Raw genomic sequence first — 26,614 nt, forward strand, 5'->3', positions numbered from 1 at the left:
TAATTAATGCGAAAGATTCTTCTTCTCCATGCGGCTTAGATCTATATCACTCTCGGCGTTTGAAATAGGTCACAGCTCGTCGTTTGTTCCAACTGTCGAGTTGGAACAAACCACCCGAAATTCTCGAAGGGCGTTATGAAACACAGGGGCGAAAGAGAGGGGGGGGGGAAGAACTTTTCGGTATTTCGTACCTATTGTTCCCGTGCGAAAAGGCGACGATCGTCCCGGAATTGGCCTCCTCTTGGCGCAGCGCGGCGGCTATAGTAAATTCCGGAACCCGCCGGAGTAATGCGGCCGCCCGTTCGAAGTTCTCCTCGTTCAGTCGGAGCTCCCTCTCCTCGCCTGGAAGTAGTAAAACACGATGATCGGTGCGGCAAGACGGAATACGCGACTGACTGCGCTCTGTAGTTCTTGACTGTATATATTTTACACCGTTCTTTTCCTGCAGGAATTCGTATCCAACATATATAACTTTTTGACGCTTTCCAAGTTCTATTCTGTGACCCCAATCAGATATATTGAAGCGAAAACAGAAACAATAAAGATGTTATATATTGCTTATACCCTATTAGAACATGTATATGAGAATTTTGGGAAGTTAAATGCAATCTGGTCTTGTAGAAAGGCCTGTCGCATGCCGTGCTCGAAATCGATGCGGGGCTGATTTGAATTTTTAACCTGGCCGCTTCCAGGTAAGGTTAAACCGCCTTCCGGAAAGTGGTCCGCCTCGAATTTAGAGCACGGCGAGCGACTATTATTTACGTGGCAATATTATGGGGGAAGATATGCTTCTCAGTCGTGCAGGGAAAGGAAGCGATATTGAAATTTAATAATACAATGATAAATTGAGCGAGTACATGTGGGTTCTAGAAGGTACTGTTTAAATCGGAGTTGCATATATTTGTGGCTACTGTTCATTCTAGAATTTATTAAGAGAGTGTGTGTGCGTTATTTAATATGTAATATAGCGAGCGGTCGACGCTAAGAATTAATTATATAATATCTCTCTCTAAGCATGTATCTTCTAAATCTTCTTGGACAGAGGTATATAAAATACCGTTCAATATTACTAATATTCTTTTTAACTTAATGTTAATATGTTTCTCACATGAAATTCAAATGTTCATCAGATATTGTGCAATGAATAGTAATAATATATATGAATATATATATTCAGTTAATTATTCAGTCTGCCTTTTAAAAAAATATAGATATTATACTGAGTACTAAATTTCTTTGGTACACGTTTTTTCACACAAACGAGAAAATTTTACGAGAACTATAACTTCTCTATCATGTTGCACTATATTTTCTTTAATGCCTGTAAGCGAAGAAATAAACAGCAAAAGAATTCCACCCACCAAGTTGTTGTGAAATAACAACACTTTTAATGTTACGTAAAACATCATACGTTATAGCGGAACAGACGAATCGCCTGCTGACTGCAGTAATGCGAGAACTGGACTATCGACTCGTCGACAGAGATTATAGCATAGCGATGTAGGCCACCCCGAATTTTTGGAGGGTAGTTGGAGATTCTTTGCGCACCCGTTACGTAATCGTATTGACGTGAAATTCTATTGTTCGCAACTTTCATATTCCTGTTTACGAAAACACGTTTAACGAAATGAATGATCCAATAACAAAATCATTTAATAAAGCGGGATATTCTATAAATAATTGCATGTTTAAAAGTCAGCACTTTTTTTTATTTTATTATAAGGAACATTAAGATCAACGTAATTTAATTATAATTATAAATGAGAACATCACAAACTTATAAAATATTTTATTCGTCATAAATATGTAACTTCCGTTTTAAAACAAAAAACTAAAGTTCCAAAAAAATGACATTATATTTAATAGAAAGGCATTAGAAATAGTCTAAAGTTTAATAGGTATTGTCTAAGTGTTCTATTTCGTGGATAAAAAATCATTTTCTATCATTACCACCAAGCTCGCAATGTGCAAATCGATCATAGCCATACTTTGTGGATATTCAATTAACACGTCGCGTCCAAATGGTTACTGCTTGTCCGAGTAGCTATCCATTAGACAGATTAATACGGCCATTTGGCAAATTACACCGCAACTAAGCCACTGCAATCGACAATCCTACTGTCCGTCTATCGCGGCTTCAATATCATTGTCATTAAGCTCGTGTAATGTGTCACGTACAAACGAGAAATCCCGCAGCTGTGCACACACAAATCAGAGGATGAATATAATAGGAAATGGTTTATCTTTCGGAATTGGGTTTTTAAATTTTCTACATTCATCTATTTCTCTTTAAATTTAATTGCATCCACGCGTACGATGTTAATCCTAACAATTAAACTTTCAATCTCACTGTCGTCGTCGGTTTACCGAATAAATCAAGATTTAAATTACAATTAAAAAAATAATTAGCCCGTTTCTCTTATATTCGTAAAAAAAAATTAATTTTTCTCGAGATTTTTGCGTTTACTTTCTTGACGAAGGTTTAATGGCTCATGGCTCAGTTTTAACGCAGCGATGCTTGGTTTCCTTCACGAGAAGGAGCTGTCCAAATAAGGGACACCTCATTACACGACTGCCGCGTGCAAAATGCAACGGACTGCCGCTGGCTGGCTTCTCGCGGCGCAAAGTGCGCTTCGAATTTCAGATGCGGCGCCGGTGTGTACAGAGTAACGGGATACCCCGACCGATAATAAAACGTCGGTGCCTTTCTGCCCGTGGGTCTTGCCACCTACGACGACGGACCGAGGGGCCGTCGATCCGCGGCTACAACGTCGTCGAGCAATTACGTACGCGCACGCTTAATTATAATGTAATACCACCGGCCTGGGTGAACGGAGGAGAAAGGTTAGGCCGATCAGCGAGAAAACAGCCCCTACCGGGCGCTGCTCGTTCGCCTCGAAGGGAATTGTTCCGCGCGAATTGGCACGCACGAGCCAACCCTTGCACTCGAGCTGACACGGGCAGAAACCATAATTTGACCGTGAAATTTTGTTTTCGCTACGCGAAGACTGGCTGCAGTTTCGAGCAGCGGAAAAATGATCGTTTCCTGTAGGGTAGTTAGCCAGGGTTAACGTTATTTACCCTTCATGCATTAGCGCATTGCGGAAATAAGGAAAGCATTCGAAATGTTTACAAAGAACTAAAATGTCTCTTGTTTCCGATTTCGATGAAACTCGACAGATTCGAAGAGCAAAATAATTTTAACGTTTTTTTGTCGCTGAAATTTAAATTGCGCTATTATAACGTTAGAAGACATATATTTTGCATTAATAAATTAAAAATAAATTTTTATCTTTAATAGATATTATTTGCATGTGTGCAATGAAACTTTTATATTATTATTACTAGTATAATAACATCATTCCTTTACAAGTCGGAGCAACTTATAAAATTTACAAGCAATCGATAGACATCGTCTAAACGCGACAACGCAAAGCTCGCGTGTCTCGATCTGATCAATTTATGATAGCGTCGTAAAATATTTATAAAACGATTAAATCTCTCTCTTACTCTTTCTCTCGGTCGGCGTCTATGTTCTATGACTCCATCGCGAGAATTGAATAAGCATCAAAAGGAAATATTTATTGCTGATATGAAACATCACCTTATTCCCGATATCACAAAGAATAGTCAAAGAAACTCCGTGAGTGGTGACAAATAAAATATGAATATTCGTGTCAGAGAGAGAATTTCGTGGTTTCCTCAATCGAATCGCCGAAATTATCAGATCGTCCTACCCCTTGTCCAAGCATAAAGGAGGGTCGCTAGATCCCATTTTCCAAATTCAGAGAAAACTCCGATACGTGTCGCTGTATATCATTCTAGTCCTTTGTCCTGCGGCGAATGCTCTTGTTAAGATCCAACGGTTCATACGAGATAAATCTAATCCCAAAGAAGTTCCTCTTCCCTGTGTGTCCGTCCAGAATGATCGAAATGGGGTGAGAGGCTTAACTGGGAAAGCATGCGGCAGCGAAAGATAAAGATGTTACAGGGAATGGGGCGAATATTTCTTCATTGCTATCGCGGCTTGTTTTCGATAGATAAAATTATGAAATTTCTTCAGAAACTTGGTACTGTTCGCAATAAATCGATTTTTAATTGTGGATTTTAAAATTAAACTAATATTGCAATTTTGAGTCTAATTTTGTAAACGTTTATTGATTGTGTTATTAATATAATAGTATGATTGCTTTTGAAGCAATTCAGTTAAAGTACAAGATAATACAAATAGCTTTGCTTTTAATCTCGGCAGGATGCTTTTAATTCTTATCAGGAGATAAATCTCATCTCGTTCATTAACTGAAGAGTTCAGTCATCATTCTCAAACTGTGATATAAATATTCGTCATTCGTCGCTCGTCATCTTTTCAAATCAGATAACGAGAATTCGATGGAATTAAAACAAACGGCATGGGCATAAGAAAGAAACTATATTACGATTACATCTGGTATCCCTCTAATATGAGGGGGAAAACGTGCGTGCGAGAGCGAACGGAGAGAGGCGACAGGAGAGTAGGAACAGGAGCGTCAAAAACTCCCAGACGATATGAGGAACAAAAAAGGATTCCCCCCTTTATACATTCCCGATGTTGCGAACCACGAAGAGCCTTTGCCTAACTTCCACGAAAGCGTTTCTATGAGGGTGCAGCTCGAGGAAGGGCGTCGGTGTAATTGAAATTTCTTTCGGGGAAACCCTACTCCCGCGGCACGACTTCAACTTCCCTCCCTCTCCCCGCTTCCAAGTCCGCTTTCCGCGGCCGTTGCACTGCCGCCCACACATCCACGTGGCTTGGACACCACCCGCCGCCGAAGGGCGCGGGGATGCCCCGATATAATTGGATACACCATGTTACGGGGTTGAATAGACGACGTGCTCGTCGATGTGAAGGGTCGTCCATTTAACAGGAACATCGTTTAACTCTTTCGCGAGCGCGGTCAGTTTCAAAAAGCATATACACATGCCGCGTCACGTGCAAAAGTAACGCATAAAAAAAACTAACAATGGTTGAATAATTGTTGTTTATATTATATGTCAGTCGTATTATTCTAAAATAAAATAAATGTTAGATATTCATCGGCTGTCGAAAGTATTCTGAAACGAGTAACTTCCTGAAATTCGAGGGGACAATCGATATACTCGTCACAGGGGAATACCCTCTTGGCGTCTGCGAGCGGAGACGACGCGTAGGCGGTGCTATCAAACTGACCTTTCGCAATATCGATTAATCGCACGTTGCATAACCAGCATCGTGTAATGAGAGGCAAATGCATCCATCAAAAGGCAACGTAGCCTGCTTGTCGTTGAATTTTTGTTCGTCATTTTTCAAGCAACTAATTTTGGAACAGGATTCTCCGTTGAATTGCAAATTAATCGTAAATTTTATGCAATTTGTTACAGTACTACATGGCATTAAATTAAGAAAATGCACAAAATTTAACAAGAAATTATAGATATAAATATATATTCCACATTTTGTGAATTGTTGCAAAATGCATAAACTTTTTTCTAAATGTCATAATTTCGTAGTATAAAACGTGATGCCATTATTTATGATATCAAATCACGAAAATTTCTATGAATTCTTATTTCAAGATAATTTGCTTTGTACTTTATTTTCTTTTATGCCGTCGTTCTCAACTTAATTCCTGGGGTGAATTTCGTGGCACGGAGATAAGTTTCGTGGGTTATAACTCAAAGAACGCAAACATCGTCTTTACGAGACATAATAATTGCAATGTGTGCTACACGGAGGAGCGAGAGGAGAATCGCTCGCGTAAAGAACGCCTCGACGATATGCAAATTAAGAGAGTATTCAGGTTAGGAGAGCATTACCGAAGTGGCAGCTTCGTGTACGAGCCACGATTTATCGCGTAATATATATTACAGCTCCGAGGGGGTGTGAATCAAGTAAAAGGCTTTATTTCCTCTTATATCTGTAGCAATACTAGCGTGATTGTAAAGCGTGCTTAATCCATTTCTTACTATTTCAATTATGTTTTTCAAATATTAAAATTTTTGTAAGATAAATTTTTAAAATTGCATCCCTTCTAAGGCAACTTCTTGTCGAGAAATTAAATTGTCTGCGGGAAATTCAATTAGAATCCGTAGAAAAGAAAACATGTGATGTTTGATTATTGATTGATTCTTTTCTACAGAATATCAATCATTTAAGATTAAAGTCGCTATCTCGCGATGTCCGAGAATTTTTTTTTATTATCATGCAGACGATGATTAAAGATTTTGAGAATATCTCGAATAAAAAGTCGAGCCGGGCCGAAAATACCGAACAAAGTTGACTCACCCTGAAGATAATAGGCTGGTCTCAGTCTAACCAGACCCGGCACCTGCGTAACGCCCTGCCGAGTAGTATTGTGAAGCTGTAGGGCTGTTAATAGATCTATACCTCCTCCAGGGTCGCTCCCTGTCCTTGTTCTCGTGCCGAGGACTATGGTAGGTCCTTCTGTGACCGAAGATACCGCCGTCTCTTCCTCTTTCTTATTCGTCGTTCCAGACACTGAAACAGTCAATTTAAAATATCTGTTATAACAATCGTTTGATTATTGTTATATCACTGCTACGCAAAAACTTTAATGATACGACAGTGACGACAGTCAATTATATCAAAGATGACAATTCTATCCCACTTCTAAGATTTCCGCATTCATGTTTTATGTAAATCGAGCAACATCACATTGTTTCGATCCAATATGCAAAATTTATCTCTGCGTGATAAAAGGACTTCGAATTTGTTTTGTTCATCGGATAATTATTCATTTTTCTTCTTTTTTCTCAACTATTCGATTTCGGTTACATTGTTAGCATCGTTAGTAAGGAAAAGTCCCCCAGTAGAGTTAATTTCCCGATGAAATTACAACTAATCTTTCATCAGATCAAATCAAAAAGACGAGGAAAAGGAAGAAGAAGAAAAGAAGAAGAAGAAGAAGGAGAAGAAAACGATCATAGATGACGTAGACTTCTCGAAATGGTGGTATTGATCGACTCTTCACAGCGTCGCTCGTTATCGGCGTTTCCGTGCTTTTCCCCGTTCCATGAAGCCTTCAACCCCTTCCGCGAAACCGTCCGCCCCGTAAACAGCCTGTTTTATCTATCGCATCTCTCTCTCTCTTTCTCTCTCTCTGTATAAGTGAAATCCATTCTGTCTCTGTCGCGCCGACTTCACGTTGATAATGATTGAAGTCCCGTGAAAAAAAGTTTGCCGGTCTGTCCGTTTTGGGCGGACAACCCCTCACAGCTGAACTGGCTGCTACTTTCGCGATGAGCGACAACCCTTGATGTTCAGTTACGTGAGACACACGGTCGCCACGAAAACCTGGTCTTCCCTTCTGACAAAGACTGATTGGTGGAAAGTCGAAAGAGGACGTTAATGGATAAGATGTGTAGAACTGATACGACGAAGTCGGATATTTATAATGGGGTATCCCATGTTGATAGAAAACAAAAAATTCTTTTAAATCTTCTTTTAAATTTGGTTCTTTCAAATGCTTTTAAATTGTTTAAATTTTTTAAAAATAATATCTAATATAAATCTTTCATTCTTTTACAAAATTCATTACTCTGAAAAATTCATTTTCTTAACATTCCTTTCGTAAAGAATTCGAATACATTCGTGAATGAAATTTTATTCTGGGGTTGCAAAAATTACTATTTCTACAACGTAAAATAATTCTGACATATTTCTATTTTATACTTTTATAACTTATTTAGCTTAATTCGACTAAAGTAGCATAATTAAATCTAATAGATAAATTGTTGGCTTGGCTGTATGTACTAGTATAAAATCAATTAAACATTAATAATGACGAAGATGTGAATACTTTTCCCGATATCGAATATGATCCGATTACAACTCTTTCTAATGATTTAAAAATTAAGAACTTTTGTCCCTTCTGGATAATAGAAATGAATTAATAAAATAACGATGTCAGAGAGATCGGCAATGAGGGTTTTTCAATCGATTGCATTCGTTGTAATAATATCGAAGACAAAAACAAGTAGATATGCGGAGGAAAACGCGAAGTTAATAAATCAGAACATAAACAGTGTTGGCAACATTCACCGCCAACAGGAAGGCGTGCGTCCAAGAGTACGATTTGTTTAAATGCAGTCACCGAAATCTAGAATGATATTTTTAGCCCGCGTTAAGAAAACACCAGGCAGGTGTCTGTAAGCAGGTTCACCGCCGATCATTTCGCGTCCTCAAAGTTTATTTACGCACATATGCTCCTCTTTGAACACCACGAGATTCACACATCGCTAGGCAAACACATCAAACTAATGTTCCTTTACATCATAAACGATAGACCCAATTTCTTACGAAAATAATCTGATAATACATGTTCCTACTCTTTGATTGAATACAATAAACCTTCTTAAGAGAGACATAATAATTATGCCTAATGATAATAATGCTTAAATTGAATAAAATATTTCCGTGCAAAAATAAATGAAATGTTTGATTAATTTAACAATTATATTTTACGAATCTTTTAATCAATGCCATGGCTAAAGCTCATATTATTATATTTTATGTAAATATAGAATTATATTAAAGTTTTATGTAATACCTACATATTTAAGGGGAGTACATAACACGATTGATTATTACAATGATTACATCATGTACGGAACTTCCATTTGTAGATATTATCTTTGTTACATTTCGAAGGCCTATTATTGACTATTTTTCCTATCTAATATAATAATGACAATTGAATAGAAGTGAAAATTAAATTGTATTATGTCTTTTTATTAAAATTTTTTTTATTTTTTATGTAGCTGGAAATATAGTAGAATAATTTAGTCATATGATATTATATTATATGTATTATTATCACATTATCATTTTTATTATTTTTATTGTATTTTGAGTTAATAGAATATTTATGAAATATCTCTTTCTCTAGTAATATTATAGCACTGATAAAATTGCCATTTGTAACTTTCTATTAACCGAAACTGAAAATGGTGGCGCCTATGTGACTCGTTACTCAAGAGATTTCGTCGGTACTAGAAAACGCGTAAGCGTCTTCTAAGACGGGATGACGTTGGGTGAAGGATGGACGGAACAGTGGCAGACTGCCGGGCGTCGCGACGCGCGACGCCCGGTATCGAACCGTACGCGGTATTATCGTCAAATTCGCGAGAGGGAGAGCGAAAGAGTAAGAGAGAACACGTGACACGTGGTGTCTCTCCTGGCACGACCGTCACCGTCACATTTCTGGCATTCACAACGACTGCTACGATTACATCGATAAGTAAGTACGTCAAGTCGAGCGACATCATCGTTCTCATCGTAAATAAAAGTTTAATTAATTTATAAAATTATACCTTTACGCTATATGTGTCGGATCACATTGCGCGATATAAAAATTAAATTGCCGTTCTATAAATATCTATAATTCACAAGGATGAAAATTTAATATATAACATTTACGTTAGAAATATAATTCGAAATGTTGATAACTCTATCGAGATATCAAGCTGACAATTACCGAAATTATGTTTTTATTTTTGTACGTTTTTCGTGTTTCGCTTAATAACTCGTGCCGAGAGCAATCCTATCTCTGTTACCGATCATACCCATTCGACATCAAGTCGTTAAATCGCACCGGCTGATCGTCGCATGACCGTGTCTTTCATTCACGGCGACGATAAAGCGAGGCGGTATCGAATGCCAGAGACTGTGTGTGCTCGCTCGCGAATCGATAACACGCGACGGTCAAGCCGCGCGGAAACCAACCCGTCCTCGTACACGGCACACGACTCATCGATCGACACCTTCCGTTCCTCCGCGACCTCCGGTCCCCCTTGGCACGAGTCTCGCGGCCGGCTCCTCGAGGGGGTCGCAGCCCCCGGAAACCCGGAAGCCCGGAACCGGCAAGACAGACCGGGGGGAACACCGAGACGCGCGGCGATGAATTTCGTCAGATACGCACGAGCGCACGCATCGAGATGTTCGTTCTTCCATGCTTTCCGCGTTACAAGACTTGGCAAACTTTTTCACCCTGAAAACATTGCCGCCGGAATTTTTGTGTAACGACAGGATCTCCTTGTTTCTTTAACTCTCGAGGAAACGAGTTTTGTCGGTGACAAGTAATAAAATATGGAATTCATAGTTATGTTAAATTGTTATAAAGATTTCATTACCTATAAACTTCTTTTTATGTCTTGTTTAAATTGATCAACTGATTAATTAATAAGAATGTTACCAACAAAATAATAATAATAGTAAAGCTGCGATTATTTTATAAATAATTATTTTAAAACAATTGTTGAAGTGGAGTTTAATACATAAATATGATAAAATTTTAATTCGTAAGTATGATAATATGATTTTGATAAATTAGAAATCATGTTATTATATATATCTTGATATTATTAGATGGAAGTACTCACGTTTGGAGACATCTTCCTGTTTGTCAAAGTTTCTTATCTTTAACTGTCCCGTTACTATTGTCACAAGAATAAGAAAACACCAAGATAACACTGTTCTTCTCCACGCGAGAGACGACATAGTTATTTTATAATCACATGACGATTGTTCGCTCACTCTCTTTAGCTTTTTATTATATATTACTTGTTACATATTTGATGTAATTCAACTTTGATCAAAGATGTGTCTTCAAAGTCGATTCAACTTATAAGTTAAAATTAGAGTCCTGTTTGAAGGAAATGTGACCTGGTTGTATTACTTAATTTCAATCTCATAGGCGATATGACTTAATTGGTCAGAATTACCTAATTTTTACCATATATAAGTCCTATATGTTTGACTTGACTAATAGGGAATATTTTAGGCGCGAAATAGACTTCGCATTTCTCTATATATCGATCCAGCGATCTCGACTTCATAGTCAATCTAACTTATAAATAGGGAAATCGGACTTATTAGTCAAAATGCCTTATTGATCGACAAGATGACCTCAAAGTCAACGACTTTGAAGTAAAAATGCCCCGATCAAGGAAATCTGCCCTCAAAGTTTGGTATTTGGTTTTCACAGTAGGGGAATTCGACCTACAGGTCGAAATTCAGACGAAAACGTTAAATCGGCCATTATTATGAGAACTAGTATGTCCGCCATGATACGCCAAAACGCTTTCTAAAATTAGGCATTATAAAATAAATTATATTATATCTCTCGGAGTGACTAAGAATTGAAAAAAAATCTATTTCACGATACTTTTCACGTAGGTGCGAGATTAAAATATTTTTATTGTGCTAAATGCAAAACTTATTATTGCTAAATAATTAACGATTAATTATTAATTGCTTAAATTATTTATTTTCGACATCGCGTTGCTTTTAACGAAGTAAAATAAAATTCTGTACAGAAAATTTTCTTTCGCACTTATATTTCTGTCACATGTCACACGATATTCAGTTTCAAACCGACGTAGTGGTGGACTCTGTTAATATTTTATTCTGAGTTTCCATGGGTGGTTGGAACCATATGCTATGACTGTAGCATAGACATCCGTCTTGGTAGAACTAATATGGAATATATATTTTTTCATGATGTGCAGCGCTGCCATCTACTAGATGTCTCAAAGACAAAGGTTAGGTCGAAGAGGGGGCACAAATTGGTCAAAATTACCAAAATATTACCAATAAATACTTAATACTGTCCGTGCTCTCTGCGCTTATGTTAAAGCGAAAGACATAACAAAAGAAATTGACAAAGGTATAACAAATTCCGTTGAGATCCAGCTCGTCTATTATTTTCACGACCCCATTCTGTCCACCGGCCACCTCAGAACATCAATGATATACACCGTGTGTCGCTCATCGCGACAAACCGTGATCGATCGCCGCGGCGAAATCTGGCCTTTGCTGCACCATCGAGGTAGTTCACGATCGACTGACTTCGTCATCGGGGGGGGGGGGGGGGGGGATTCTTCGATCGCAAGCCAGAAATCGCCTGGCCGGCCGGGCAACGGTATTTCGCGGCGTCAGCGTAAAAAAGCGACGTCTGGTCTCGCACACGAGCCGTGCGATGCGACGCGGACGTCCGCCGCGTGTTCGATTTTCCCGGCAGTGGATCGTCGAATTTTGCCGGCGCGATAATACGGCGGCCGCCGCCACCTCGCGCGTGCTCATTCGATCATCAAACGGTCAAGGTCGCGGCTCTAGTTGGTCGACGACTCGCCTCACGCTAGAGTTGCCCCTCTTCCCTCGATATTTTCCTTTTTTTTTCACGTCGCGGAGAAAAGCGAGAGTGAGAAAGAATCTTACGAGAAAAGCAGATAAGAATTTCCGCTCGAATAACTTTTTTTTTTTTTTTCAAAATCTCGATTATTTTAAATATATATTTGCTTTCTAATTTAAAATCGCAAATTTGTTCGATGCGTATAATTTGTTTTCCGATATAGTTTTGCGATATGTTTCACACGCGACAGTTGATTAGTCGTGAAACAATGCGGCGCGTTGCGATCGGTGTTTCCGCGTAATTCAATTTTGCATTAAATCTAATTGCATTCGCGGCATCCGTTTTGATGCGAAACGCCCGCGGTTACGGCCGCGGCATCGTCGACAAGGCCGCCTCTAATGAGAGCAATCTACAGTAATCGCTTTTGCAGCCTCATAAAAGCCGCAACGAATCACCCAAAGGCCAATTTCTCCCTCAATCACCGATGCTCTTGCACCGCGGCTGTTCGATTGATGCATTTACACATAGAAACAACTGTCATGATTCATCGCACGATTGTTGCCCGATATAATCCATTTTTATACGTAATCTATTATAAAGTGGAAAATAGTTTTCTACGATACGTGCAAAAAGAATCTCACCACGATTGTGTAGGAAAGAAAAATATTTTGAATTATAGATTAAGTAGAAACGCAATGAAATTCTCAGGACGTATTACAATGCATTCCCAGAAGAAAGCACGCAACATTATGCATGCAGGTATAACTTGGCATAAGCGCTCATCTATGCTTGTCTGATACTCAATATTTCAACGGCTGAGGAATCTGTCACACGTCTATCCAATATAGCGCATATATCTAGCAATATCAAGTACGTACGGGGGTACATGAACATGTCATACGTCTGTCACGCTGAACGGTATAAGAATATAGTCTTGGAGAATCCAATATTTACGTTTCGAGCTGCACGCGTTTAAAGCTAATTATCGAATTATCTAGCGGATATATTTCGCGGTTGAAAACATTGTTCGATCTTAATTCTATATTCGACGTTTGATATATAGAAGGAAGAGTAATTGACGTGACGCAATGCGGATGCTGGGTATACAGATTGAGCTTGCGGCTCAGATTATACGATTGTGCAATGAAATTTATACGACAGATTATATACAGGACAGGATAAATGCGAAGCGTAACATGGCGAGCATCCACTATGAAGGGGAGGCCTAATCCTCTATTACGGCGCGCACACACACACACACACACACACACGACCCCTTTATTAATACGGCTGCCATAACGTCGGCCATAACGACCGAATAACAGAATATTATAAATAAGCCAATATAGCGCATGGATTTTATTATCATACGAATTGCTACCCAACAGGCGCTGAAGACACAACGATTCGCCATGTTGACCTAATCGCTGTGCGATAACGCAATCGCTATATCTATGCACGTTACCGCACCGTATATGCATCATATAACGTTACATACAAAGGGAAATTAATATAAAATTTTTATTCAAAATTAATAAATGTTTATATTGAGTACCATTTAATTTCTTAAGAATTTAATTAATAAGAGAGACAGTATTTTATTAATCGAATCTGCTTTTCTACTTTTGAGAACTTTTAAAGAAATTCAGATGCATTTTTCTTACGATACTCAAGTGCATCTCCCTGGTGCCAAAAGGTATACCAAAGGCTGAAAAGGTGACAAAAGGGATTACCGCTATCGCGTTATGCATACACACATCGACGGGAGGCAGCTCGGAGCTACCTTGGCTCAAATAATCTCGGCACTGAGATCCCGATGAGATAAGCTTGCGCGACTGGATAAGGGCGTAATGGGGAAACTATGCGAGGAATCCATTAGTGTTACGTTCGCGCCGCGAACAATGGTGTTAACGCGCTGCGTCAATGTTTGACGCTCCGGCTGGCTCCCTTGTCTAAACGAGATTAGGCTATTTTCCACGCTCTCTCGCGTGGACATCCCAGTCAGTCAGGTGCCGCGACTGAGTGCGGCGCGAGGATATCTAAATCCGCCCCGTTCTATTCTTAATAGAGGTGCCGCCGCGATTCTCTCCACTTCTCCTGCTCGATCGGCTTTGTTCGAGCGGGGGAATTCGTTCTTTATGGCGGCATCGAAGGCCCATTCTCTAAGGAAAACCCACGCACGACATTGACTCGTTTTTCTTCTGGCGCTGTCCAATTTTAATGGGACAATGCTTTTATGCAGAAGCATCAGCCCATGCAACATCTTCACGTAAAAGACATGACATCACCCGATATCCGTCTAGTTCAATGCTATGCTAAAATTTAATAGGCAGTTGATAATTTTATTTATTTGATATCGCGAACGAATAATATTCTGTATTTTATATAAAAGTATTTATACAGCATTGATAGAGGAATATAGCTGGCGCTGTTTGCGTCGTAAACATTCAAAAATCGGAAGAGAAATATCAATATTTTAGTACGGTGGAGAAATAATGCATGCATCTCTATCGGATTACTCGATCAGCAATTTAACACGCGTCACGGAATGATTCACTCGTGTAAACAGGTGAGATATAAAATCACAATTAGGAGTCTCGCGTTATTTTTACGCGCGTCAGTTCTTAACGCGTTAAAATATTTAAGCGCCAATCGCGAAACGCGGAGCAACCGAACAATTTACGTTCCATCGCAAAACCATCCCGTGTATGTAGGCTATTGATCAAGCTCATCGAGCCAGAGATATTTATTGGTATATTCACAGATATTTCCCATTATCGATAAATGCATTAGTAAGTAATTTTACGTATTCGAGAATTGATACGACAATATTATTGCAATTATTTCTTTAAGTTTTCTAGAATAGCTAATCTCCGAAATTCATAAAAAAATGTGTCGTTAAACGTTAATGTAATGCAGCGCTTTTGTATATAATAAATTATATATATATCGTTAATATGTTTAAAAATTCATCAATTAAATGGTTTTATCTCAACATCGTCGACTGTCATATTCCAGTCACGTATATCTACTTAGCTAGATAAGCTTAAGGAATCGAAACTCGATGAGGATTATGTATTATGGAGGCGACCCCTTTAATCCTTGCTTAATTAAAGGGATGGTCGCGAGGCAACGGCTGTATAATTCGCTTATATCACTTCTCGATTCCGGCGGTGAAGGAAAGTAACTCCGTACTGCGTTCATTGTTGTTTAGTTCCGACGATTTTTCTCCAATCTGATCATCGAATTACGCGATAAAAATAAAGACAAAAATAACTATGAGAAATCAGAGCGCCGGTTTGTTTACATATGCAATTTATACGCGAAATTTGCTGGAAATTCCCTATAGATGTCTTAAAGGTCACGAATTTAATGCTATTAATTTATATGTATAACGATTGGCAGTTACGAAGCATATTATGAAGCATTACGAAAGTTACGGAAGTAAGAAATGATTATTTCTAGTGATATTTGATGGCATAATTGAGGAATTAAACATATAACCAATTTACTCAGAATGTATATGAATTTAGTAGCTTTTACAGATGATAATAATCGAATTCAAAGACTCTGTAAAGCGTCGCGCTATTATATTAATAACGCGACAAAGTGATACGCAACAAACATACAATGATTGTATAAACAGCTCAGCTTCTCCATCCGCAGAAATATATCCTCATTTAAAGGGAATAAAACGCAGGAGACGCATTTTCTGCTCCATTCCCGAAATAACGTTGTCACTCAGGCACGAATATTATAAGCCGCGGTACACACTTCGGTAAAGCGCGGGCGTGTCGTGAAGCTAATGAAGGGTTAAGTTGTCAGGTTTCGCAATGGATTATAGCAAAGGGGGAGAAGGGAGGGGGCAAATAAAAGGGTGGCGGGAATGGGAATAGGGCGCGTTTCACGGGCAACAAAATCACGCGTGAAGCTTTACGAGCCCTCCAAACTACTATTTTTGCGACAACTCGTAAGCCGGCTGCAACGATGCTGCTTTACGAGGCGAGCCTCCGTGACGTGCTTCCAAAATGATGGTTCGCCACGAGACACGTGAGAAACGCCCGCGTGTCTCCGCGATGTAAATATCTCTACATCGTCGTGCAGTCGCATCGTTAAATTACAGGCATAGATCTATGATTTGATATATCGTAACCTTTTTAGATTGACAATCCATTGCTGTGTAATTCGAGATTCCTAGGATCAGCGGTTTGATCTTAGACCGCGCTTTTATCGTGTCAAAATTGCGACTCTTTCGTATTCTCGTCTGTGCTCTTTAAGTCGCTCATTAAATTAAGAATCTGTTTAGTTCGTTTCTCCCCTTTAACGATTAGGTAATCTTAAGCGACGAGAAGGGGAAGATGGCACCCTAAGTTTATTCCTGAACTTCCGTTATCGTCCCGGGATTAATAGTCGTTTCATCGTTTCACAGCGAGTTCGTATATCGTGGTCCGTCACGATCAGACTGGATGGAGTCGTCGTCGGTTTGACGAATCGCGACGATCTATATTCCAGCGCGTCAAGTGCACACGACGTTGTAATTGGTTGCCGCTGCTGCGGCTGGCTTTGCTCCTGTCGCGGACACGGTAACGATATCGTAAATCCAAGCGTCATTAGCAATGAAACTAGTGCTCCGCTTTATGCCGAGTGCCGTCGAGGCGCGCGAGGAATGATATGATACGTGCGTCAAAACCATTGTCATTTGCGCCGCGCCACGCGTATCGCGTGTTGCCGAGGACACGCTCGTAACAAGTATTGCTTCACGGTCATAATATCGTCATAATATCGTCATCGTCGATGCAATATATTACGGAGTATTATTAATTGACTGTTTAATATTTCACGATCATGCAGACTTCCCTGCGACCACAACATTATCGCGCAAAGCGACGCACAGTTGCTTGACAAACTGAAATCGTTAAAGCGCTTATCGATTCGCGTTAGGGGAAAATGAGTTAAGTACACAAGCCAACGAATGTGTCTATCAAAAAAAAAACAGACTTTTACTTTAAAGCCGGTAAAATTTTTATTTTTTGTCTCCTCTATTTTTTAAGTAAATATTTGTTGAAAAAGTAATTAATTTGCGTAAAAAAAGTTAAATCAAATTATTAGAGAAAATAGGATCAACTCTTGCTTGCAAATTAATAAAATCGCTTCTTCTGCAATTTGAGCGGCGTTTAACAAATGCAATTCCCATATCTGGGGATTAATTGCGACTTAAGTACGACGGAAGGAAGGATTATAGCGAACTCACGAGACATCAACCGATCGGTCGCGCAGCGTCTCGACGCCTTGGCGCCGCTCACATACGAACGCGTTCATATAATCGTGCACTATACACACCTCTGCTGAATAAACTGTAAAGTCAACTTCCCGGTATTATATTGTAGACTTATTACTTTTCTTTTAATCATTTTTGTTGTTTCCTCTGTAGAAGAAATTATTTTTTATGTTATATGTGTTGCGAATATTATCGAGAAATTTGAAATATAACATCTATTTTTGTTTTACTATGATTTTTTGAAAATTATAATTTTATACATAGCAATATAATTTTCTATTATTTTTATAATTTATTATATCAATTTTCACTTTAACATTATGAGCATTAAATAATGTCAAAATATGTATATTTAATGGTAGTGGTATACTGTTTATTAAAATTATTACTATATAAGGAAGTATTTCTATTTTGAAAAGAATTTCATATACTTATTAACTCATTTATGCGTTCAATCGCGCACACAAAGGGGGGCAGTTACCCCCGAAAAGATTTCCTTGAGATTACAGCAGAAGCTGCATAATAACCTTACATAACCGAGGAAAAACAATGTGATACGAGCAATTATTCATCTCCAGCCTCTCAGAATTTGCGTGTCTCCGCTGGAAAAATATTGCAAAAACAGAAATATAATAACGTTCATGCGTCTTGGTTGACGCCAGAGTGGAAGGAAATTGCCCGACTGGAACAGGCGCCAGTCGGAGAAATAACGAGAATGCGAAAGGAAGAATAAAGAGATGAAAGAAAAATGGATAACTGAGATATAACTCGAGAGACGGTATGAAAATTATTTTCGACGAGGATTTATAGCAATGTTTCCACTCCGTGATCAAAGCCCTGTTCGCTCGATCGCTTAACCCTGCTCAGATCTCCAGAGAACATATTCCCATTTGCCACTTTGATTATATAATACTTGAACATTTGAAATAGGTTTTGTGTTTTTTTTATGTAAAACAGAATTTACCTGAAAAATATTAGTCCTGAAATTAACTAAACACTTGATTTTATTAAAGGAGAAAATTCTGTTAAAGAGATTTTTATTATCTTGTTAATGAATGCTTATATTTAATTCAGAAAATATTTGCTGCAGTTACAAATTATTAATTTGCAAGAGTGGTCCCAAATCTGTTAAGAACGTGTATGATTAATTTTTGAAACGCTACATGTAATATATTCCGCGATAAATCACGCCGCTGCGGTAGACACAAACTGCACAATTGTGCGAGATTTAAGACTGCTCACTTTTCGTTTAATTCGTTGCGAGAAGCGCGAAGCGCAACATTAAATGCGCCAAGTTAAATGTGTATTCGCTGAGAGTGCTGTGTAAATTTGCGTCCGTCGTAAAGTCAGCATTTCCGAGTGAACGAATTTATTTGTCACGTGCTAAGGATCCGTCGCTCGATTTGCATGCGTCATTGGAAAGATTGATTTAACGGTGATGTTAATGTCAAAATTCTTCCGCAATGCGCGATGCCGAGAAATTAATAACTTCCGCGAGGAATTCGATGTCAGTTCCAGCCGTTAGATTTACAGGTGCATTTGTCGCGGAGCATCTAGATATATTTCATCGATGCGAACGTACGCTACTGTCTTTGTTGCGAACTAAATTAGTGTTTTAAGCTGCGTAAATCATTTGATATTTATGGCCACGTGGTTATCGATATTTTTTATCCTGCGGACAAGTTCGCAAGTGAGAATCGGTTACGTGCGAAGCAAACGTCATACGATTTGTCATTTCTGATAACGAAAGCGGAAATAGAGATTCCAAAAGGATTATTTATTTTAAGTACTTGCTGCAAAGCAATACATATGAAGTTTAGGATATGTAATATCAGCACTTTCAAAGTCGAACGTTCCTAGTACGAGCTGATTTTATCGACGTCCTCGCACGAAAGCGCCAAGGCACGAGACTTTCTCATGAAAATGGATATTTTTAGATAAAATTCTAGTAATGCGGCCCACAAGAAAAAGGAATTGATTAATGCATGAACCTAAAAATACGTAAGCTTATACGAGAAGTTTACACGAAATCGCAAAGCGCTGATTAAACATTTATTCTCTTCCGTTTTCGAAAATTCTGTAAAATATGATCGTTTCCATTATGAATAATATGTTATTAATTATGTACGCTATGTACTTTATTACTTATAATTTTTTCTTATAATTCATACAATACTATTAGTCACAGTAGTAAGTCCAAGTTCTCCGCAATTCTTTAATATAATTTAAAACATTGTATTTATTTATATATAATACATAATATTACAAATTATCACAGATAATTGACTAAGAATTTAAATTTAAAAAATTACTTTAAAATATCTGTAAAAAAAAAGAGCAAGCTACGGTAAAAGGGAAATAAAATCTTTTTTTTTTTAATTGCTTATGTATAATTATCTTTAACGCTACTATATATTCTAATATTAACAACACTTGGAAATTCCCGATTTCTTTCCGATCCTTCATGACTCAGCTTTTCATTTCGTCGGCGCACCCGCGTCTCCAGGAAGCGCAATAAGGAAATCAGAATGCATTAAGCCGCGACCCCGTAGAACGAAGCGCAGAGCCGCGTATCGACAGTCATTCTCCTTTCGGGTATACAGCTTCCGGCAAAAGGGGTGCAAAGGGTCGATCGATAGAAGAGGCCGGCGGGGGTGGTTGCCGCCGAAGGGTACCGGCCCGGCTTAGAGGGAAGTGAAATACGCGTGAAGAGCTGCACTTTCGTAAATTCGTACGAATCACTTCCGTCGCTACACTCCGCCCTCATCATATATATGGGCTAGAAACGCGGGGGTGACTCCGAGACTGGATTGATCATACGCGGCGAAGTGGAGGACGAATGCAACCCTTGAATCTAACAAGCAATTGCAACGAAGTCGCTGGAAAAGTTGCATTATGGTTTTCGGAGATGCAAGGAGGCGCAGTTCGAAAAAATTTCTTAAAGAAATTAAGCAATTTATTCAAGAGAACTACATCTGTATAGTAATTGATTGCTGAAAAAAGTCAAAAAATCTTTTATCATACAATTTATACGTAACGCTATTGGATTTTAATTATTGACTTCCTTTTATATTCTATTGATGTCAAGATTTAATATCATTATCACGGAAAGTAAGCAGAAATGAAACACGCTATCCACTTCCGTTCATCGATATCTGCTAACTAATTAAAATGCCCGCATATCTATACAGGTGTACCTACACCTAATCGCATTTGAATTGCGAAGCACATTCATCGACCGACATATCTGCCAGTCATCATTTCTACCACTACAGTCGATCGAGGACAATCGACGAGGCCTAACGGCCTTTCGAGAACGTCGGAAATCGCGAGTCGCCCTATAAATAATCCACGAGATCAAGCTAGAAATAATTGATGCCACCCTTATGAGAGTCATATATCGGCTCACGTTTTTAGCGAAAGTAAATTACCGCGCAAACAATTTATTCTTCTCTTCTAAAGTTGAACGGATACATATGTAATGCAGGCTTCCACTGATCGAACCAGAATTGTGGAGTTCGAAGGTCCGAAGGATGAGATCCAACATTTATGGTGCGACAAACGCGGATTACAAATTTTTTAAATACTAAAAATGAAGTTTGACATTAAATCATTTTTAGAATATTCGTTAACTTTTCATTATCTAAATATAAGATCAATATATACTAAGCGTTTCAGTAATGGCAATGTTTATTTCTCAAAAGATCCTGACCTAGATATTCTAAGAATATTGCGATATAATGAATATAATAAAATTATCTAATATATCAATAGTAATTGTGCATAAATTTATTCTATTGAGGCTCGAGCTCCATCAGCGCTATTATATCCAATTTCTTTCACATACTGGAGTGTTATCATATATAATTTTAATTTACCATTCTTTTTGATTCATAATAGGCGTAAACGGCGCCGGTGACCGCCGTTAAGATTCCGCCAGGTTTGCGACTAATGCGACCGAATAAGGGCCCGGTCCGAGAAACAACCTAACGAACATACGGCGTCCCTTCTGGCAAGCGCATGTGGGTCGAGTCGGCACGCGTGTGTGGGGGAGCACACAAAAGGCTGAGAAATGGTGAGCGAATTGCTCATTATCGAGTGGTCAGGACGTGCAAGGGGCGTCGAGGTCCCGTTGGGATTTCACGGCGGCTCCTCCGGAGACAGGCACGGTGGTGTGGCCCCGCTTAAGGGAGCCTGGGCCAACCCCCCCCCCCCGAAATTGCGGATTCGCCGAGGGCGAGAATGAATCGCGCGAAAATTGTCTCTACCCTCGGTCGCCCATCACCCACACTTTTCATCTCCCTCGGGATGTCGGCTTTTTCAAATCTTGCTCATTCGAACCTTTTGTAAGTCTTAAGGGCTGTTTAAGCGGTGGAAGCTCCGCATTTCTGGAAAGCGTAATCGTCGTTGATTGCGAGCGCTTTGATCGAAATCGGGGTACGATGATAATTTTCTAGAAAGTGCTATTAGAGGGTGTTAACTATACAACAAACGTGAGATGTTATTCAGAAACTAAAGTCTTTATCCGCTATGTTTTTGAGCCAGCATTTTTAATTTTTCATACGGTATATTTCAAGATGTTAACTTATAATCAATTGTTATTAAAAAATTATGAAAATTATGAAAAAAAAACTCAAGAGAGAATTATTAATAATCCGACGTAACAAACGAGAAACGGGCTTTAAAATTAACAAACACTTCCAGCTCGATCCTCATAACGTCTCGAAAGCGAATACCTAATTACGAGTAAGGGGATGCTCCCTGCAAGGCACTTCGCACCTGTCCCAAAGGGGAACTATGACAGGAGCGTGCCGGGCTCTTCGAGGGAAAAAAAAAACGGAAGAAGGCACGCGCCCTATCAAGAAGGAGCAAAAAAAAAGCAACTGAGAGGCGCCGGTACGTTAATTCCCATGTGGCTCTCGACGAGCCATAGTGTGTGGTGTGTAGTATATACGTGTGGAAGAAGGGCGCGCCATGTTGTCTGGCCACCCCGCATTGCGCCAGTAAACTCGGCGAAATCCCGGACGTAACCCACCAGTAGTATCAGTCCGTCTCCATTTCTCCATCTCTTCGTTTGTCCTGCTGCTGTCTCCATCCAGAATTATCGCCTCTCGAATCCTCTCTTCTTATGGGATTTTCCCTTGAGTTAGTATTTCGATTTTCGAAGTTTTTGCGAGGATAAAGGGTTCGAAGAAGTCGGACGAAGTTTCGTGATCAGCTTGGTAATTTCGAGTAAGTTCCGTTATTTGTTTTCTTTTCACCGTGCGTGGGCGTGTATTTTACGATGAAACGGAAGGATTACATGAAGCTCCGAGTGGAACTGAGTGGAGTTCCATACCACATTGTTATTCATCACCGTACACCATTTCCAGAATAATAAACTGCGATCGTATCAACATTTCTATTTCGTTTGTAAACGCCAAGGAAAGCACGGAAATATAGTCACGAAATCCAATCTTATGTTGGGAACTCCATACGTTTCATTATTTCTTTCGTTTAGGCATTTCAAATTAAATTATTAATACATACAAAAAATACCTATTCATTATATTTATATTAAAAGGTTGAGTAAGTAAAATGACAGTTAATAACAGTTAATAAAACCCTGAATGAGACGCAAATTAATTCCATATTATTTTAAAAAATGTGATAATTACAGTTAAAAAAGCTACTATTTAAAAATAATGTGTATACAAATATCTAGTACACAATAGATAGAAAATAAAGAAATATCCAAATACGATAATTGTACGTGCGTATGATCACCCTCGTATCAGCCTCGGAAAATGAATTCGACCAAAAATAGTGTGCGAAAAATTAAAAGCGATAACCCAGCAATCATCTCCATGATCTCATCAACATACACATGTAAGTCTAGATAAAGTTGGCCTTTTTTCAGAAAGTAAGAACTAAGAACCTGGCTTGTTCGCAATTCTTTTACTTTTTCACCGCTGGAGATTACAGCTTGAAAAAGCTGTTAAAATTTGCAAATATTTTAGGGATCGTGCCATCATTCACATGCAATATTTATTCGTTAAACTATCTCTAATGCACCATTGAAACAGTAAATCTTACGAGGAGTTTGCAGCAAGAGTCTTACTGCCTACTTCTCTCGTCGTTTATCTTCGTTTCCTAAATTCTTCGAGTGATTTGTGAAGTAGCTCTCTACAGATACACATTAAATAATAACTGATTGAAGTATTAAGTATCGATTTTTTTTTAATTTTATGAAGAAATAAGATTTACGAAATTGCAATAATGTAAAATTCTTGTTTAATTAATTTTATATGAGTATAATTCTTTATATTTTTGTTGTATGCTTAAATGTATATACTTACAAAATGTTTTCTAAGTTCTCAAGCTGTTTTCTCTTATTTACGGATTTACAACAGCTTTTACTCGGAGACAAAAATTAAATAAGTTTTCTGAGAATCTCTTGTCTCGTATCTCCAACGTTCATAAAACGCCATACAATACTTTTACTAACTACCCTTAATATGATGAACAGGAGAGACGTAATAAATGTAAAATGCCTTGATAGAGATCATTAGATTCGTTATCCTTTTTTTTATTTTCGCGGTAAAACCTACCACTCCGTGGTCCGTTCCGTAAGTGGTAGCGTTCCACTTAGAGACCAGAAATAATGGAGATAGCCTTGACATCCTAGAGAAAAAGCTGTTGTCATTAACGTTATATCATCTCGCAATCCAACAACTTGAAGAAAGAAAAAGAAAAAAAAAGTAAGATGCACGAGTACTTAGAAAGACAAGTAACTTGATGACCTATCCTATACATTACACCGAAGCCTTCACGGCGCCCAACGTGAGACTAATTTAAATTTATTTTACCGTCATCCAAACGCCGTTGCTTCGCAAATTCGACGCATCAAGTGACGACCTGTTAATTGGAAAACCAAGTTCTCAGAGCTTTACGACGTTCGTGGGAATTTACTCAGATACCCCATGTTCTCCATTCGTTAGCACTTTCCCGTTACGAATGCGCTAATTGACGGAGACACGCTGCGGGTCTCTGATACTGCCGAAATTATTAATTCGCGCGTACGAGTCGTACGACATCCCGTCGTATCGCGTTCTCGAACTGACACTCAACGCGGTCCGTTCTTAGTAGTGTGTACGCTACGTAGAACGTCATATGGGGGCAGGCCAGGTGTCGGCGTATCCGTGCGATCTACCTGTCCAACACCTGCCTTCGCAGGAGGTGCGCTCTTGGAATCCACATGAATTAATGGCATGTTACATATAAAGCATGGTATAGAATACATTATAGAGAAGGAGAAATTCGGTTACTTTCGATGATGTTACTTTTAATATTAATTTAAAATATCAATATTTAAAACAATTTACGAGGCTTTCTTAACATTGTCGAAATTTTATTTATTTGTGTAAAATTCAAGCATTATGTAATAAACAAATAAAATAAGCTGTAAGTCGCTGTTTAACTGTGACATATCAATTATCATGGAGAACTTAACTTAATTTTAATGATCATGAGAAGATTCGGGGCTTCCTTAATTTGAGACGGGGAATTTAAATAGGTCGCAGTTGCAGAGTTATTCTGCGGCGCGGAATAATCCTAGCTTCCTCTTTCAGAACTCTCCTTTTTCCCTTAGTTCTTCGCTTCAGGATCAGGCGAGAAAAAGAAACGGTTAAATTCATTATTTCCCGTCTCCTCGTTTCCAAGTAATTGTATTCGGCTTCATTGGGCCCTAATTTCGTGCAGCCGACTCTCCCCGTGCGTTTTCAGGGCGCGTCACTCGTTGATAAAATTTCGGCCACCATTAATCAGGAGCGAGTCAGTCAGTGACAATTAGCTTCTGCAGTGGGTACGGTCTTCGCACCTAATGTCAATTCCTATAATCTCCTTTTGCTTGTCACATCTGATTATCGAGATTGTAATTCTCTATACGCATCAAATTCTGCGTTCTTAATTTTTCACAGTAATAAAATCTTTATTTTTATAAACTTTCGATATTTCTTTCCTAATATAGTAATTATTTTTATTAAGACTTATTTAGGATATATTTTTTTATTAAGATATATTTTTTTCTAATTACTTGTCCCCCATCGAGTGCGTCTCAAAAGACGATAAGCATCATCATGATGTATTCAACGTTGTTGTTGCGTCGTTCACAAAACGGCGCGCCCTTCGCCCGGCGCCGACCTTCGCCGACGTAAGTCACCTGTTTCACATATAACTGCGTAGCTATCAGTTAATTAGTCCAAGATTATTTGAAAAGAAAATAAGAAAAGGAGCGATCTTGAAACGAGCGCGCTAGAGTCGCGACAAATTACATCTGATGAGATCTGTATTTACCTCATCAACTCCGTCGACCGAGGTCCGGCCACGCACATCTTGTCGCATTATCCGGGATTGTCTTCCGCCGTCCGTGAAAATTTCACTCGACGATCACGGAGATCGTCTCTGACGAGAGCAGACAAGGCCGTTCGAGGGTGCCACCAGCTGTTGGCAATCACCGTTACCGTTCACAAGGAAAGGCGAAATGATTCTTGACGAATCTCCTTTTGCCGAGTGCAATAAAATCGCTGGCGTGAATTGCTGCTCTCGTTATCACCGAAGCATGACTGCTTTTACATGAAATACACCAATTAGGCGACGCGCCTCTTGCGATTCTCGTTGTCGCAGAGCAATTCTTGAGAGGATTTTCTCTCCCGGAGAAAGATGCAACGTATTTGTTTTTTTGTTTTTTCTTACATCTACGAACTCTGCGTTAAATCTCATTAAATCTTTACGTTATGAAATAATTATATGTATATCGTCAGAATAATTAAATACGTTATTCGCACACTTTGTGAATAAACAAAAGAGTGATTTATAAAAATTACTACACATTACTATACAGAAATAAACGATTCTTGAAAATTAATTTAATTTCGTCTTAAAATCGATGTATCGTAATTTTTCGGCTGTGACCTCCGTCGAGTGTATACGGAGAACGCGACGCGTTTTCGTCGTCGAGGATGGAAACGTTCGTATATTCAGAAGAGGACACCTGTCGCCCATCATTATTATACGCATCGTCTCGACGGGATTACTCATATCGCGCAGTAGGGGGGAAAGAAACTGGAAAGAAAAGGGGAAAGAACGAGTGGAGAAGGGGGGGAGCGAACAAGCGCGGGAGGAGGTGGTA

At 38.9% G+C, this 26,614-nt stretch overlaps 1 protein-coding gene across 3 annotated transcripts in view; it reads right to left on the reverse strand.

The window, feature by feature from the left end:
• Positions 1–26,614, reverse strand: part of LOC139782006 (protein kinase C-binding protein NELL1) — a 78,051-nt gene that overhangs the window by 26,336 nt on the left and 25,101 nt on the right. For all 3 annotated transcript variants that reach the window (XM_071720908.1, XM_071720907.1, XM_071720906.1), the window contains exons 2-3: positions 6,302–6,514; positions 192–342 (exon numbers count right to left, since the gene is read on the reverse strand). In XM_071720908.1, coding sequence (XP_071577009.1) covers positions 192–342; positions 6,302–6,514 — 364 coding nt within the window. The remainder of the gene's footprint in view (positions 1–191; positions 343–6,301; positions 6,515–26,614) is intronic.

The sequence above is a fragment of the Temnothorax nylanderi genome, unplaced genomic scaffold (genome assembly GCF_030848795.1).
Source record: "Temnothorax nylanderi isolate EJ_2023f unplaced genomic scaffold, tnyl_v1.0 TNYL_tig0380_pilon, whole genome shotgun sequence".
NCBI lineage: Eukaryota > Metazoa > Arthropoda > Insecta > Hymenoptera > Formicidae > Temnothorax > Temnothorax nylanderi.